Here is a 17,378-nt window from a genome sequence, read left to right on the forward strand (position 1 = left end):
ATATTTGTAAAGTGGGGGAAACAGGATTTCGAAAAGTAGGGGGGACATGTCCCCCCTGTCCCCAGTGGAGATTACGCCGTGTGTGTGTGTGCGTCAAGTGGAATAAATATATATGCAAGTTACAACACACAGAGTAAAACTCTGCTCCTCATGTGTTGTATAGGCTGGCATGATAGGCTGTTCAATGGGGCTGATGTGTTGTGTAGATTCTGCCAGAAGGAAAATCAGCGGGGAGGTGCCACATTGCTTTTCTTCCCGACTGCAACGCTGGTCCCGCAAATCAAGCAAGAACGTGATTGGTCGATATTCATCGTGGGGGAGGAGGGGTGTTAGATAGATATAGAGTTGTAGTAAGTAGATAGTTTGCTATGATTTAGGTTTCGTTTATGCATAGAGTAGATTATTTTAATTACATTTCCTTTTTCGTTTTGGATTTGCTTGGCGAGCTATTTTTAGAACATGCCCGGCGGGCGACTCACGTTGCCCCTGCGGGCGACTGAGTGCCCGCGGGCACCGGTTGGCTACCCCTGATCTAGAGAATTCGAACGGCACTTATCATGGCTGCCACTGAGGGACTTCCGGGTCATTTCACTCGGTTAGGAAGGTTCCTAAGCTAAATGGACTATTCGACTGCAGCCCTGCACCCCTGTCAGATAAGACATATACCACGTGATGACACGTTAGGCTCGTGTTGTGTTCAAGGACCCTGACCTTCGCCAGGAAAAACAACCACTCGCTTGTTTAATTTTTTTGGGGTCTACATTTCTTTAAAAAAAAAAAATGTGCGTGTGTTTATAAATTACCTTAAGGGCTGTATCAAATGGTCTCGTGGTCCGTATACGGCCCGGAGGCCGGAGGTTCCCCACCCCTGCCTTAGACAATTAGGACTACTTTCCCAGTATTTAAGACATCTTTGCCACATGAAATCCATATTACAAAAGGGAAAAATGAAGGCGGGGCTTAATAAAATGTTATACATGTCTATCCTCATGAACACGTATATTTTTGATTTAGTATTTTTTCATTAAATGAGTGGCAAGTCATTCTGTCCTAGTCTTCCCAATTAGACACCAGAAGCACACGTTATATGTAAATGCAGTTTCTCCTGTTCCCGTGCTCACCTAATGAATCAGAGCGCCGCAGGTTTGGGACCGCTGCAGGCGAGTCAGTCCAGTCCACTTTGCCTCGGGCCACCAGGTACTGCTGGGCTTTCCTCAACATGGCAGGGAAGTCCTCATGAGAGGCTGCAAACGCCTCGATACGGTTCTTCACAGAACCGAGAACCTGAGGTGAGTCAGAGGAGGAGAAAAAGGTTTGACATGATCTTCAAAAGGCAGCTGACTTGTGTTTGCTGATTACTTGGTCCGGAAATGTTACTTCAGACTTTTGACTGAAGCCAAACTGAAATGCTCTTTCTTACAGCATTAGTCATCCATTTATAGAATCACGTATTATGGACGGAAATGGATTATGCAAAATAAACTCTATGCTAATGCATTGTGGACCCGAAGCTTTTGGAACACAAGCGAGCACAGAAGTGAGGTGGGCTGGAAGACAACAATGCCTCCAACAAAAGACCAAAAACTGTCATTTCTTCCATTAGACATACAGAACTTCCTCCAGTTTGTGTACCTGGATCAGTGACTTGACGCTGGGCTGGAAGACCATGTTGGTGTTGAGCAGGAAGGAGCGTAGGAGCGGCTGAGGATAGCAGGCCAGCTGGGCCACGATGCCCGTCAGCAGGATGTTGACGTACAGCGAGTTTTGGAGCATGTTCTCCAGCTTGGCAAACAGAACCACCATGAACGGACCTGGACAGAGAAACAATGACAACAATTAACTTAAGTCCAGCTGCATGTGGATAAAACAGGGACACACAACAATAAATAAATAAATGCTCAAGAATGTGAGTCTGACCCGTGTATGGCTGAGAGGCGGGTTGATTAAGGGGTCTAGTAGGGCTGCACAGGCCCACCACAGGCCCCTCTACTTTTGGATCGACCGTCAGCTTCATCTCCAGGCCTGAGGACGGTTCCTCCTCCGGCCGCTCAGAAGACACAGAGTCTCTGGGAGTGTCCTCCTGCAGGACGGCTGCTCTGCTGCGCTCCTTCACCCTGTCCTCCAGCTCCCTCAGCTCCTGTGTGAACGCCTCGATGCTGATGCCCTGCCCGTTGGAGTCTCCCGGGAGCTGCGGTTCTCCCGGTGCCTGCTCCAGCAGCTCCTTGATGAGACTTTCTACAGACTGTTGAGTCTGGTTGCTTTCTACAAGATCTGAGGATGCATTGTGTGGGTTTGAGGTGTCGCCCGTCAGCAGTTTGGTGTCAGACGTTTGCTGGGTGACGGGACTTGGAGAGGAAATCTGGTTAGGACAAAGCGATTTTGCATCACTCATTTCACTGTTACTAAAAGTAGTCTGTGGCAGAGCAGTGCAGCTTTGGGGGGAGCAGGAGACAAGGGATCCATTTTGATTTGCGTTTTCATCCAAATACTGCGGCTCCCCTAAGTCCCTCTTCACTTTCTTTACCTCCAGTCCTCTGTCTCGATTGTCTGAGCAACCGTCACCCTGGCCAGATGTTCCATTATACATGGCCTGGTAGCTAACAGTGACGGTGGAGGTGGGATTGTGAGGCGCTGGGGACGAGGCGGGGTGGGAAGTCAATAAAGGGGGGGCTGAAGACGAGGAGGAGGGGACGAGTTGAGGTATAGGCTTGGGCAGGAGCTCCTCTCTCTGCAGGCTGCGTTTCTTGGAGCGTGGAGTGAGGCTGATGCAGTTGTTTTTGCCGATGGTAACGTCCCACTCGCCGCTGTCCCGCTCTGAGCTGCTCCACTCGGATCGAGCTGCTGCCACAATGGCCGCCCTCTGTTGGCCTGGAGGGGTGTTACTGCTCCCTCCCTGCTGGAGAGAGAAGTGCTCCGGGTACATAGCCATGGAAGGGTTGGCGGTAGGGGGAGGTGGGGGTGGAGGGGCTGTGTTTGGGGAGGGGTTTTCTCCATCATAAGGTGCCGACCAGTCACGGCAGGCCCAGGAGCAAAACTCGATGCCTCGCCGCGAGTCTTTGAGGTAATCCAGGTAACCCGAATCCCAGTCCAGGCATTCTGTGTTGGTCTGCTGCTGGTGCATCGGGCTTTCAGGGGACAGGGGGCGTGAGCTGGAAGGACCCGACTGAGGAGGCTCCATGCTGGTGGGGGCAGAGGAACCCCCTCCTCCTGATCCACCTCCGCTGCTCTGTTGGCGGATGAAGAAGGCTAAGCGGGACGGGGTGCTGGGTCTGGGTGGGACTGGAGACTCTGAGCTGGGACTGCTCACTGCTGTCAGATTAAAGTACAGAGAAAAAGTGATCACATAAGGGATACAAAAAACACATCACACTAAGTTTGTCTTGATTTCATATTACATTAATGTGTAGACATTTGCCTGCAGGTGAGCACTTAATTGATATTTTGTGCTCTTGAATTAATTAATTTAGTGGGAATGCTGATAACAGCATTCCAACTAAATGTTATTCTACGCACGAAAAGTTTATTATTCCGCCGACTTATTTTTGCCCTCTTCTCCTCCCGCATTGAACATCGCAGAAACTCCGTTCAAACATCAAAACGTTCAGCTCGGTCGGGAATTGATGGCTATTACTTTTCTCATTCATAACTTTCATAATTCCAGAGATACATCCCATAATACATCCCATTTTTAACCATTGAAGTCAATGGAGAGATTCTTCAGACTTCAACAAATCTTCATGCGACTTCAACTGCTAACGGTTCATTCATACTTTCACTCAGAAACCTCATTCCAACTTTAAAATGTTACACATCTTTCTGACATTATTCGTGTAAAACAACTTTTAAATCTGATTCTTACTTTTAGAGATATTAAACATTGTTCAGACCTTGTTAAAGAGGTTTTCTTCAGATTTTAACATTAACTAGAGTGTGTGATGTCACAGCTAGAGTGGAGGACAGCTTGAAATTCGCATTCATATATTTTTTTAAAACTGCCATAATTCCCAAACCCTACATTCCTGAGACATAATTTTTCATCACAAACGTAGGAAAACATCTCGTAGCTTGAAAAATGACAAATAATTAAGCAAAAATAATTAGACAAAATGCCTCTTGAGGGCATGAAGTGACAAAAACGTTCAACATTCCTCCATTAAAGCCCATTGTAATTTCAGGCTGATATTTCCTCACGGTAGCAGCCGCACACCTTTAGTTAAACTGCCAAAAAGGCCACATTATTAACCCGAAAGTACACAAACACATTACACTTCAGATACTCAACTTCCTTGACATGCTTCACGTTTTGAAATTTCACAGATATCTGTTACGGTTCTTCCACAAAACGTTCACATGTAAGAGGTTTATCTCTCATTCAGAACAATGGAAACCTGTGATCTCTGCACACCTCGTTAGCTCAAATATAAACACCTGTGTCATGGAACACGATGATGTCATCACTCCAACTGACATGCTCAGAGCAGCAGACTTCAGATAGCAGCCGTGAAGACATCTACGGGACAGTTTTGAGATTTCTTCAAATGCCGTTGCCATGGCAACACAATGCTCGCCTTGAAACACGGTTTTCTCATAACTTCAGTGAAAATACTCCAAACAGCCCAGAACTTCACAGGTTTGGTAACGATGCAGCCATCAACGCATCTAAGCGTATTATGGGGTGTCATCAAATGCCGTTGTCATGGCGACAGATCATTCACCATCAAGTTAGTTCAGAAGTTTGCAGTTCAAATATTCTGCTGCTTTTCCAAGCCTTTTTACTTTCTTTTCTTCTCTCATCACACATTCAAGCCCCCAGTGTTCATGTATCATTTCAATCTAAATTATTCACTTACTTCTTACACATTACATTTCAGATTTTCAGCATAAAGCATTCCTACTAGCAATTTCTTCAGGAATTGCATTCTCTAGTTGAATCTGTTGTTTCCACACAGGTGTTTGAGCTCACCTTTTGCCCATAATGCATTGTCCTCGTCCCGCTCAGCAGAGGTCGCTAGGTTCAGCCGGCAGCACTCTGGGATCAGCGACAGGAACTTGTCTGCTGACTTTCCGTACAGGTCAGTCTCCCTGATAGCACGACGCTGACTCAACATTACATGGGTACAGGGCAGTAGATACCTGGGAGCAAACCAGACAAATATTTATAAAAATGATAATAAATTCAGTCATTAGCAATGTTGGCTATTCTATCTTATTTTGTCAATTTAATGTGGGCAATAAGTTCCCTATCTGAACATGTTTAGGGACAGAGGAACACAAAACGATTGAACATATTTGCAAAGTGATCACGTTGACTCAGACATACCTGAGAATGAGCTGCAGCATGACGTCCTCACAGTTCAGAGACAGAAGAGTCCTGAAGAGGCTCAGCGATACCATACAGAGCTGCAACACAAGCAGATACAGGAAGCAGTTAGACAAAATGTTATTATCTTGAGAAATCTTAAATGCAAATGTAAATGATATGGTCAAAACAGATTGGTAATTATAAAAACAAATAATAATCGTAACTAAAGTTTGTTCAACAGTTTTTCAGGATATGTGGGAATCCTGTGTTCAGTGGCACCGTTATAATGGCCAATACTACAAAGGTTAGCAAAGCCAATGACTTCCTTTTTAACTGAAATCTTTGTTTTTTTTATTTTCTACAACAAAAGTGGTTATTCAAGAGTGTTTGAAACTGATTATGAACTCACATTTCACTGTAGGTTGTTTCACCAACTAAAAACTATTTACACTACACTAGGCAGTACATGCAGAAGACTTTAACTCTTCATCTTTTTTTCTGAGAAACCACATACTTCTGTATTCTGCGGGAGACACTTTCAATCAATTCTTATTCTCAGCCCACGCTTCACCCACACAACGAGTTCCTATAAGTGCCTTGAGGCTCCATCACAGAAAACACACATATACTGTATATCTATTTTATACCCTTGAGTTGCTGCTGATGCGTGTGAGCAGTGTGTCCAGGATGGTGTCGTTGTCGTGGCAATGCAGCAGGATGAAGCGCAGGAAGGTTTTGAGGAGGGACGTCTCGGACACGCTGCGCAGGAAAAGGTCCAGGTAGGCGGTGCTGGCGATCATCTCGTCCACCGACGACTACAAACACACACAATAAGGTACATTTGTTTAAAAACTGCAAAAGACGGCAGTGCAAAAACATTCATATGAATGGGAGGGCTAAGATTAGAAACAAGCAATGAGGCAATTTCTCAAATTATTTGTATAAATGTTTTTGCTTTGACTCACACTCCGACTCATCCCTTTGAAAAAAATTCCAGAAAAACTATTCATACAAAATAAATAATGTCTTAAAGCGACTCCAGCAGCCAAAAACAAGTGGTCAATTTCCATTCGTGAGGTCCACCATATCCTGTTTACTTTAAGGGTCGGTTTATGAATATCTCTGAAAACTTTATTTTACAAATAGTTGCGTTGGATTCACAGTCGCAATTATGAACAGTACTTTAAAGAGATTTGTGATCCAGAGTCTACCATCTATCCACTTCCTACCTTATGCAGCGCGGGGCCCATGACGGGCACGAGGAAGCCGTTGTGGAGGTAGTCCAGCAGCTGGGAGCGGACCAGGGGGTGAGCCACCTGCACCACGGCGTTACAGAACTCCAGCGAGTTCATGAACAGCACGATAGACGAGACGCCCATCCAGTCCTCCCGCCGCAGGGCGTGCCAGTCGTCTCCTCGAACCTCAATCTTCCTGGGCAGAGAGGAGTAGAGAGCGCTGAGGCCCGTCGCCAACACCTGGGGAGGGGCGGAGAAGATTCAGATGAGACAGCTGTGGGTCAGCAGGTGCAGCCCTCGTGTACAAATATAGGTTTATCCTTCAAACAAAATGGGTTTTCCACTCTCCAGATTTAAAAAAAGAGTAAAAAAACTAAAATAAACCTTATTCAACATAACCCGAGACAATAAGTAATTTTGTCAATCAAACTTTTTAGGGTTTTGAAGGAGCGTAATTTAATTAGTCACCAGGCCTTTGTGATCTGTAATAATTAACAATGATCAGACATTTCATAGACGAAATTATTAATCAATTATCAAATGAACAATCAGCAGATCAAAGTCAGTTGCAACCCTATTAGATCCCTAGATAAGTCCTGTTTATCCCTTGATAGATCCCCGTTGGCATCAGAAATGTCTCGTTTATATCATGTGAAACACATTTTGTTTTCACAACAACTACCAACCGCAGGATATGTAATAGCTCACTTGAGCAAAACAACCTGCAGATAGAAATGTCGGTACCACTTTACAATAAGCCTAGCCTTATAAATGGTTTACGAATAGTCTGTAATTCATTTATTAATTAGGTTGTGAACACTTTGTAAGTCATTAATAAGCTTTTATAAGACATGAGATAAACAGGGCAACTGTGACCGGTTGCTTGCCAAATAGTGAGCCCACATTTATCTGTACTGCTAAGCCTTATATTGGCTACCTAGCTTACTTCGTCTTCAGCCAGCATCCTTGGTATCTGTTGTTCACTGAGTTGATTCTCACTAAGTAGTCAATATAAGGCTTAGTCATCTTGCCAAATAGTGAGCCTGTGTTGATGTATAGAACTGGTTTATAAATGGTTCTTAATGATTAATAAAGTGTTTACAGCCTAATTCATAACCTAATTATAAACCCTTTATGAATCCTTTATAAGGGTAGTCTTATTGTAAAGTGGTACCGAAATGTCGAGATTAAGCCCTCATGTAACTTAGTGTTTTGACAACAGCTGATGGCCTTTTTCAAACTCTATTAATGCTTGCTGGACTTGTGAAAATATATAATATGGAAATATACACATGCCCAAAATCTATTTGAAAGGAAGCCATGTATCTAGATTGCGGGACAGAGAAAATGTTGATGAGCACAGCTTACAGTAACAAACAGTAAGGGAGTTGTTACAGTTATAAAAAGTGTATTGCTACATCTGAAATGTCAAACAAAGCTGATTGGAACATGTGAGCATGCACAGAAGGAAAAAAAGAGCATGTGGCCCTTGATGCCCTACACCAGTAGTTCTCAAATGGGAGGTACGTTGGAGTACTGCAGGGGGTACGTGAGATTTATTTTATGTTAATGAAAAAAAACAACATAAGTAATGCATTTAAACAAACTACTAATAGTAGATNAATGGGAAAAATAAACGGGGTGCTCTCTTTTCCTGTCAGTCTCGTGCAGCTCGCTGAACCTGTAATAAGTGACCCGGCAGTAAAGAATAAATATATTTATAACTAGTTTAGCTAGTTCCAGATTAGATAAGCTAGCTAAGTGTGTTAGGTCTAACTCTTAGTGTATTTTGCTCCGCTCAACGGTCCGTTACAACGGGGCAGCTGTGATCCGGAAGAGCTGCGTGTTCTCTGTTATGATCTGATCTCTCTCTCGCGTCCGGTTATACTTCACTCGCGTTTATGTCCAAATCTATCAGATCTAGCTAGTTCTAGTTCATTATATGACTGCCTGCATATCAAAAGGACCTAAACAATAAGCATTGCTTACGGCGTGTGGCTGCAAAGTATAGCGCAGCATTATGCATTTATATGAGTGGTCAAAATCCCATACTCATAAAATGCTCATATTTGTCTCTCTTCCCACGCCCCAACATAAATAAATATACCAATTTTAGGAAAAGTAACAAAGTTTGAGCAGTGTGGGTTTTATATGAACAGAGTTATACATATTTCAAAACGCTAAGTGTAATAACTGCAGTAGCCTTCCTGTCAGAATGACAAAGATCCTCAGTGAAGCTCAAGCCCATGTTTCTCACTACATTGTAAGTACAACTTATTAAAAAGATCAATTCAATGAAACTAATGTCGTCTTAGTGTTATTGCATGATGTTGAAATTGGTTTGCCATGAATTTAGTGAACATTTGAAATGTAGCATTTAAGTGTTTCTCAGTTATAATGTTGTTGTTTTAATAAATCAGACACTGATGGTGCAGCGCTGTACTGTACCTCTTTATAGGCATTTCCTCCCTAACAAATAGTTTTTGCGCTGATCAGGGGGTACTTGGCTGAATTTCTTTTTCAAAGGGGGTACATTATTGAAAAAAGTTTGAGAACCACTGCCTTACACTGTTCCTTCTAGCCTGTAAATAGGTCAGACTGGATCGTCTGAAGGAGGGCACTCAGAAAATAGCTGAGGGAAAGACAACAGTACTGAGCACAGCATTTCAATAACCTGTTCACTCTCCCAAAGCAGTTTGGAAGCTGAAGCGCTGCTCAGTTGCTGTAGTGTGTCACCTGATTGTAACAGTTGAGACTGGACGACGAACCTTTGCACCGCAGTGAAGCACTTTAACATTTAAATCCAGCAGGTTACTTAAGTTTTCAAAAACAATTGGCAAAATATGGCTCTTTAATCACACCTAGTGGCAGCTGGAAGAAACTACAACAACAGAGGCAGACCAGGCTCCAAACTTCTGAATAGTTTGGAGACAAAATGAAAATGTTTCAAAACTGACGCTGATTGTTTCACTGTATTTGATCTAGAAGTGACATGTATTCTTGTAGTTTAGACATTGTTCATATGTGTAAAGCAGCAGCAGTATGCAGAAGTCCGTATGTTCTGTTCTGTTTTTTAACCATCATAATCTCATGGGTTTTGAGTTTAGTGGTTTAAGATGCGTACAGGAAGTCAAGGCAGATCTGATAGGAAGTAGATAAGGATGAACAGGCCTGTCAGAGTGCAAAGTCACATCCTCCCCCTCCCATTATCACACACCATCACTGATGCATCAGAATCACCCACACCCACATTATAAGCTGTCCGTAACCATCAAATCATAATAGAGTAGGTCCTATCCATGTGTAAATAAAACGGATGGCCCTTTCCCGTAAAAGCCTAAATTGACTAGCCTATAAATAATTGAGCCAAGTTTGATAATGTATGCACAGTAATATGAATTACTGGTAAGTCAGCCGAGGTAAGAGGAGAATACAAAATGAAGGTAATGAAAGAAAAGAGAAAGACAGGCAGTACATTTTCAAACCTTTCCCTTTCAAAGGAGCCCAGGTGGAATACCTTGTGATTGGAAACTGAAATCTTGAAAGGATATTAAGGACGTTAATAAACCATCAACCCCAAATGATCGGATCGCTGCCTGACTTCGTGAGTTATTTACAATTGAACAAGATAATTCATAAGTGCTTTAATAATACAGCCAACCAATGGGCAACCTAAGGGGTTTTCATAAGTATAGATTTTGCCCAAATAGGTTCAGCTATCAAAAATATGCCAAGATACCAAAACCAGCAAATAAATAAGGAAACAATAATATCAGACAACTTATACTTTTGTTGTTGTTTCAAATTGAAAATAAAGCCTCGTGACCGTAGTGTATAGGAATTATATAAAAAAATATGATAAAAATATGTAACAAAATGTATAACCAAGCGCCTGGAATTAGCCATGTCCATTTTTTGTAAAGCCCAATTTCTCACACAGATCTTTTATAGGACAGATGACCAAACCTTCCCCTAAAAACAAAGCACTTTAAACAATGTAAAAAAACCTCAAGACAATAAAAATTACTATATGAGCAAATACAGAAGCTGCAGAGACCCAAGACCAAATTCAGCACCTTATGTAACCGCCCTTTAACTGGCTAAAGTCTTAAAGAGAGCACATTTTAAAGAGCATCATTACTCACTGGGCAGAAGTAGGAGTTCTCAGAGATGTAGCGTGCCACCGACTCGTGGCTGGCCGAGGCCGCCATGACCAGCAGCAGCGCGTCCCGGGCCTGCTGTCCGATGGCTCCGTCCCGGTGGATGAAGGGAACGAGGAGGGAGAAGATCAGCAGGTTGGTGGAGCCCTGCTGAGCTGGAGCCGCCCGGAACAACATCTCCAGAACCACAGGCTGCCGGGCCATGGACACACAGATCTGGGGAGGATTCACAGAGTCACAATTATGAACAGCACTTGAGTATATTCCAAAATACAGAAGAGGATATGGTTTTAATATGTGCACCAAGTCTAAAAATGTAACATTTCCTTTCCTTCTTCCTTTAACATACATATTGCAGCTAAATTAGCAGGATGCACTTCCTGCAGCACAGACCTCCCTTGTAAGTGCTTTACTGGAATTGACTCAAATTAAAGTCAGACTCAGTCATTCAACTTATTTTCCTTTCTGACTGTCAGGACGAATTAATCATTGTAATGTTAAGCGGAAAGTCAAGTTTTGGGTATCTAGTCTTAGTCAAGTTCCCATTTTGCTAATGTAGAAAGAAGGCCAGCAGCGAACAAGTCTATGTTTAGATTATTTTAGACATTGAAGATAAGTATATAGCCTCAAGGTGAATGTACCTGGTTGAGCAGCAGCACCAGGCTGTTTTCCAGAGCTAAAGGACAACCTAGTTCTGGGTCAGCACAAGCTCCCAGCAGCCTCAGCAAGGGGTGGTGGATGGCCGTGTGCTGCAGCAGAGGCTGCTGGGACTGTCCGATGAGCATCTCAAACAGCTTGAGCAGCGCCCCCTGGCTGTCTGGGTCCAGGCCGCGGCGGAGGTGCCACTGAACCAGAGACTCCAGAATATTCTCGGTGACCACCAGCTCCAGGATGGGGCCCATTGGTGCCACGTCGGCCACGCCCTCTGGGCTCTCAGCGGGCCGCTCCTCTGCCAGCAGACACAACATCTGGTCGGTGTGATTCCTCACTGCCGTCAGGTCATCGCTGGAGGAGGAAGGCTCCTGCTGCTCCAACACCCACGAGACCTGAGTAAAGGTACAGTGATTTAATGTTTAACTCTTAGAACTGATCTCATTGTTTGAAGAGCTAAAGAGTAACACCAGTGAGCACTAACAGGAACCAGTTCAGAATGACAGCAGCAAGGTCATTACACTGATTCAATTCATTCATCTGGACATCTCATAGTAGGAAAAGCAAAGGATTAAAATATGACATGATGGCTGATTTCCATTTAGCTTCTTCAATTTCAGTGGCTTTTCCCTCCCACTGTGGCTGTGGCTGAAACCACTTTGTTTACTGTCTGCCATTTCTTTCAGGTGTCATGTTTCTGAGTGTGAGATCTATACTGTAGTGCTCTCTAAAATGTCAATAGTGGAAGGACAAAAGTAATGTCCATGAGAGGTTTCGCAACATTTATCAAGTGGTCTACCAGTTAGCGTGACATTGCATTGATGACTTTGCAGATCTGCAAGTAGCTGGTGCAGATAAGAGATGTGCTTCTTTGTGTTGAATGCATGAGCGAGAAGCCAGAACTAATGTGTTGAATGTTGCACAACACAAATTTGTATTTTTAAAAACACATTTATCTCAAATCCACTTAGGTGTAACTGTACTATAAAGATGGATACCTCTAACCTTTCTTTACAAACTATGAACGCATAAAGGCTTGATACATTTTTTTTTTAAGAGGGTGTTCCTGTTTTACTTCAACCCAAAAACTTGCATGACAGTACTAAGAATCATGTAGCGACATGTAGGAGTCGAGATTACTATTACATCTTGTGCTGATGTTGCAATTCAGTTGAATACCGTCTGCATCTTATCTAGTAGATTCATTTAAAGAATAATAATAAGCCTTAAACAAACCTCAGATATGTGATACTGCCTCTGAGGAAATTCAGGCAGTGGCAAGGCTGTGTAACCCATAAAACACTCAGTCGGTGTTTGGACATAAGCCAGTCACACTGTGTTTGACTGACTGACCGCTCTCATTAGCACTGGCACAGCCAACTGAATGTGTGAACATACACACTTGGTGTCTAAACAGATAATCATTCACTAAAATAAAGAAAGAGCCTTTAAATTCTAACGGGCTCTCTATCGTTGACTTGCAACCAAAATTGAACATTTATTTTGCGTCTGTGTGCTGCTCAACCGAAAACAAGTCACACTGGATCTAAGGTGTGTGTAACCTGCCTGTGGGGTAAGATGCAAGTTATGACTGGCCCCTTTTAATACCCAGCGTTAAAATGTGTCTCTTGTAAACGGATCACAAATGTACAGCTCGAAGTAAATATGTGAATGCCCCCAGATGACACATTAAGATCAGATAGCTGTCCGCTAAATGAATGGATAATATTGCAACAGGGGGATTGTTTAGTAACCTTTTATAGTATAGCCGAGATGTCATTACCTCAAAGGTTATATGAAAAAGAACACTATGTTTTTACCGCAACAAAATATGTAATTTCATCAGAATTTAAGAGAAGGGTGTGTCTCCAGCTCACCTGTCTCCAGTGGTTCTCAAACACCATGAGGCAGGTCTCCGGGTCGGCAGTGCAGGGGCTGGAGGGGGCGGCGCTGCGGCCCGACCGACTCCCAGGACCCCGCGGGTTCAACCTGCTCAGCCAGCTCATACTAGACTCAGTAAGAGTCACAAGAACTATTAAGATGAGACGGAGTTCCAGTAAAGAGAAAATTAAAAATTAAAGTCGGAGTCTCGTAGCAAGAGAAGGCAGAAAGAAAAAGTTGAGGAAAGGAAAAGATGTGGGAAGGAGGAGAGGGATACAGGGGGGGGGGGAGGAAGGGGAGGGTATCTGAAGAGAGAGAAGGAGGAAAGGGAGTGCTGACGAGCTGTCACTGCCAATCAGAGTACGGCGAGGAGAAGCGCTGCTGCTTTAGAATGTCCCTGTCCCCCTGTAGACGCTGTCATCCAGTCTGAAGCCAACACCACTCCATAGCCAGTCAGGACCTTCTCTGTGCTGAGCAAATAAAAACACACAACACAACAGCATGAAAACATATATTCACAAACTTAATCTTCCCTTCTCAATAATTAGCAATATATCACACAATGGTCTCAGAGAGTCAGACATATAAAAGTGATAGCTAACTAAGTGTAAAATGTACACAATTTAAAACAGCCATTGATTCAGAAATCTATCATTAGTGCATCTGTGTTTTTGTGTGTGTGTGCTTTCCTAAAACAAACACATTAGTCAGCCTCTACAGTATGTTGTTACCAGGGAAACCAGTCGGCCCCTCTCTAGAAAAAGCTACATCCAGTCAATAATAGGCTCATAAAGTAATTGTCTGACCTGTAGTTCATGCAAATTTGACTCATTTGCCTATTATCAAAGTTAGAGACAAATTAATGATTACAGTTATTTATAAAATCGAGATGCTTGCTTTTCGTTGCTTAAAGTTTTACTCAAACAATTGACATGAGTGATTATATCCGACAACCAAAGTATATTCAGTATTTGATTTTTTTTTCTCAAATTTTGCATAATCGCATGGGAGTAAAGAGAAAAGAGAGCAGTCATGGTGAAGCAACAGGCACGGACAGTTTAAGATCAAACCTCAAAAACCAGTGACACCTTTGCATTTCAGTGATGGACGGTGTTACTTTGGACTATCTGCAATAACCAGATGGCGAGCAATTGTGGAAAACATGCTGTTAAAAATATCTCAAATAATATTCAACTGTTAGAATTGTTAAACATACACAGCATAGCTTAAAACACTAATGTGGACTATCAAATTTGAAGAGCTCCTAAAAGTATCTGCCGGAAGTAGTGCTTAGTGTATTATTGAGGGGATTATTTGAAAAGGACTAAACAGATGTACAGTGGTGAAGCGGATTATGCTGCAAGAGTAGTTTGGATGTTTTGATGCCTTTTTTTGCTGGGACCCAACATCTGAGTCCAACCTTCAAGCAAACACTTCATATATTCTGCATATTCCACAACAGGTTACAGTTACCAAAGTACTAACTGCAGGAGAAACTTGATTCTCTGTAGAAAATGTAGTTCTAAGGTAATGTCCATTAAGCATGGAATAATATAGCTATTGCTGTAAACCTTTTGGCTTTCATCCTCTAAGTGTTAGTGCTAGTCAATAATCCATAGGACTACAATAATTGGTCCGGAAAGGTTCAACAGGTTATTGAGTTCAATGCCAGACTGCTATTAAGAAGAATATATAAATAAACTTTTAAGTTGATTTATTTGATTATTTAACACCACATGATGTTGACTGAAGTCATGACATGACATGGATTTAGGTCAGATAAAGGTCGGATGGCCCCCCTAAATCAATAACACAGTGCTTTTCTGTTCTTCCATTTCTCATAAAGCTGCCGTTTGATGATCTACACACTGAAGAATGCAGGAGAAATGTAACGTCTTAGCTTCCTTTAATGATTCACAAGCTCTGAACAGGTGAGTCAAAGTTCTCTTTAGTCTTGTTACCCGGCGAATACTTTTCTTAGAATAAAATGAAACCATACCAAGACACTCAACCCAGAAAGACTCAAAACTGAAATGTATCTACAGCAAAATTACCTCCTGACAATTCAATTTTTTGTTACACCATGAATGTAATTACCTTACATGCACGCAGGCCAGTCTTCCTCAGCTTAAACATGCAACCCTTTCTAAACCACATGCGGAAATGCTAAGTGTCTTTTATTGTCACGTCACACACAGCATAATAATAAAACACCTGTAAAATGAGTTCAAAGTTCAACTACAGATTCCACTAAGGGGAGGCTGCCTTCATAAAGACAACAGAGTTTTTCAAAGGTTATTGATTGAACACACCATACCACAACTCGTCTTGACTTATCTCACACCAAAATGTCTAAAGTCCAAGAAATACTCTGAGACATTCAGATGGACTGAAAGGAGAAGCACGTTTATTTCCAATGTTTCTCTGACTATTGTTAAAAACGGAGAGCCACACCTGCTTTCTGAAGCAATTGTCCACAGGCGTGAAAACATTCAGAGCTCCGAGCTCTCAGGAACATTCAGTATTTCACCTTCCTCACATTTCTACTTCTGTCCCTCTTTGTATTTAATGTAGAACATTTAGACACTGATCACATCTGTGTTTGCACTGGTAGGTGCAGTGACTTTTCATAGCAGCTGTTACAACGGATATGAAGACTGTGCTGCAGACACTTTCTGAAAGCACCTTGGCATTCAATATCTTACACTAAACTTGAGTAAATTAATATCTATCATTCATAACACATGTTGACTTGATAGGAATATAACTTAAGCGATGTGCCTCTGATCAAGAAACCACACCATTTTTTAAAGCAGAATTTACTTCCAAAGCAAAGTTACAGGAAAACCCATTATCGTCGGATGTAATTCAGGCTGTCCCATATTGTATCATAACAAGTCAGCCATCAGTCACTGCGGTGTTTTGGGTCATGTGTCCCCTTCAGTCTGACAGGCTGTTAGCGCACATAGCTCTCAAACACCGAAAAGGACGACCTTGCATTTCAACCGGTTGTTTAATTAACGTCATCTTAATAGCATTTGTGCTTCAAACCGGATCTTTTAGTCATCACCAAGCGCCAGATCTCACATTATCCAACACAAGCGGTTTACGCTGGGGTCCGCCGAAAAACAACAATCAATGCATTTCAATAGCGAGATGATGTAGCGGGACAGCTACTTGGTACTGATAATTAGCTATGTTAGGAATGTCAACCATGTTTATCTTTAATTCATCGAGCTGAAGTGTCCTTTTAAAAAGGCGGTAAAATATTCACTCACCTTTGTTATTTGTAGGACTCCCAACAGTTATTCCTGATTTCCACGGATACCTGCTAGCTGGTTGCTAGTGAGTTAGCGCTGGTTGCTAACGACTAGCTGCTAATGAATTCCACAATGTCAGAGCAGTAAACGGATGAGCAGCACGCAAGTGACCTGGAGACAACTGGTGAGCTAGAGAATATTGAGCTGGGGACGCTGACACATTAACCACTCCTTCATTCGGGCTGCTGAGCATCCTGTTAGAGACTGATAAACATCCCATTTGATGATTTCTCAAACACTCTTCCTTTTCCCGCAGCCATCTTACTTTAACTCCTCCCACACGACTTCTCTGACTCACACCCACAGCGTCGCTGCTCCTCTGCTGTGTGAAGGTGCTAAAGTGACACAAATAAGAAGTAAACACTGTGACCCATGGGCGTCACTTTGTTAGAAAAAGTGATGGGGACAACTTCTCCAGATTTAACATCAGCATAGCAGAAGACACAATATGTCCCTCCCCTCCCCTTGATGTTGAACCTCAAGCACCTGCATGAAAAACCAGTGCATAGACCTCTGGACCACCAATGTGGTTTATCAATGAACACCCAACTACGTGTTGCTGTGATTTTGAGTGAATTTGTACCTGTATGCAGACTATGCACACAACGAGCACACTGGTATGGAGAACAGAACATGACATGAGTGCAAAAAATACATGCATAAATACAGGAATACAAAAATACAATAATACAATTTTGGAGAAAAAAAACTGAAATAAATGTGGAAATAAGTACAAGAATAAATAAACATGAGAAAAAATAAATAAATATGGAAATAAATAAAATGTAAGTTGAGAATTAAACAGAACACACATTATTATATAGGCCTA

General features: G+C 42.4%; 1 protein-coding gene across 2 annotated transcripts in view; it reads right to left on the minus strand.

Annotated features, from left to right (window-relative positions):
• fhip1b (FHF complex subunit HOOK interacting protein 1B) overlaps positions 1-16,820 on the minus strand; it is a 23,724-nt gene extending 6,904 nt beyond the window's left edge. Inside the window, exons 1-11 of one of the 2 annotated variants that reach the window (XM_010774487.1) lie at positions 16,508-16,820; positions 13,226-13,699; positions 11,339-11,743; positions 10,683-10,913; positions 6,532-6,777; positions 5,950-6,117; positions 5,321-5,400; positions 4,964-5,133; positions 1,918-3,306; positions 1,633-1,811; positions 1,122-1,284 (exon numbers count right to left, since the gene is read on the minus strand). In XM_010774487.1, coding sequence (XP_010772789.1) covers positions 1,122-1,284; positions 1,633-1,811; positions 1,918-3,306; positions 4,964-5,133; positions 5,321-5,400; positions 5,950-6,117; positions 6,532-6,777; positions 10,683-10,913; positions 11,339-11,743; positions 13,226-13,354 — 3,160 coding nt within the window. In that variant the 5' untranslated portion in view covers positions 13,355-13,699; positions 16,508-16,820. Of the gene's footprint in view, positions 1-1,121; positions 1,285-1,632; positions 1,812-1,917; positions 3,310-4,963; positions 5,134-5,320; positions 5,401-5,949; positions 6,118-6,531; positions 6,778-10,682; positions 10,914-11,338; positions 11,744-13,225; positions 13,700-16,507 lie in introns of both variants that reach the window. The other variant, XM_010774486.1, reaches the window with a different exon arrangement.
• Between the last annotated feature and the right edge of the window lie 558 nt (positions 16,821-17,378).

Source organism: Notothenia coriiceps, unplaced genomic scaffold, assembly GCF_000735185.1.
Source record: "Notothenia coriiceps isolate Sejong01 unplaced genomic scaffold, NC01 NC01_scaffold00014021, whole genome shotgun sequence".
NCBI classification, from domain to species: domain Eukaryota; kingdom Metazoa; phylum Chordata; class Actinopteri; order Perciformes; family Nototheniidae; genus Notothenia; species Notothenia coriiceps.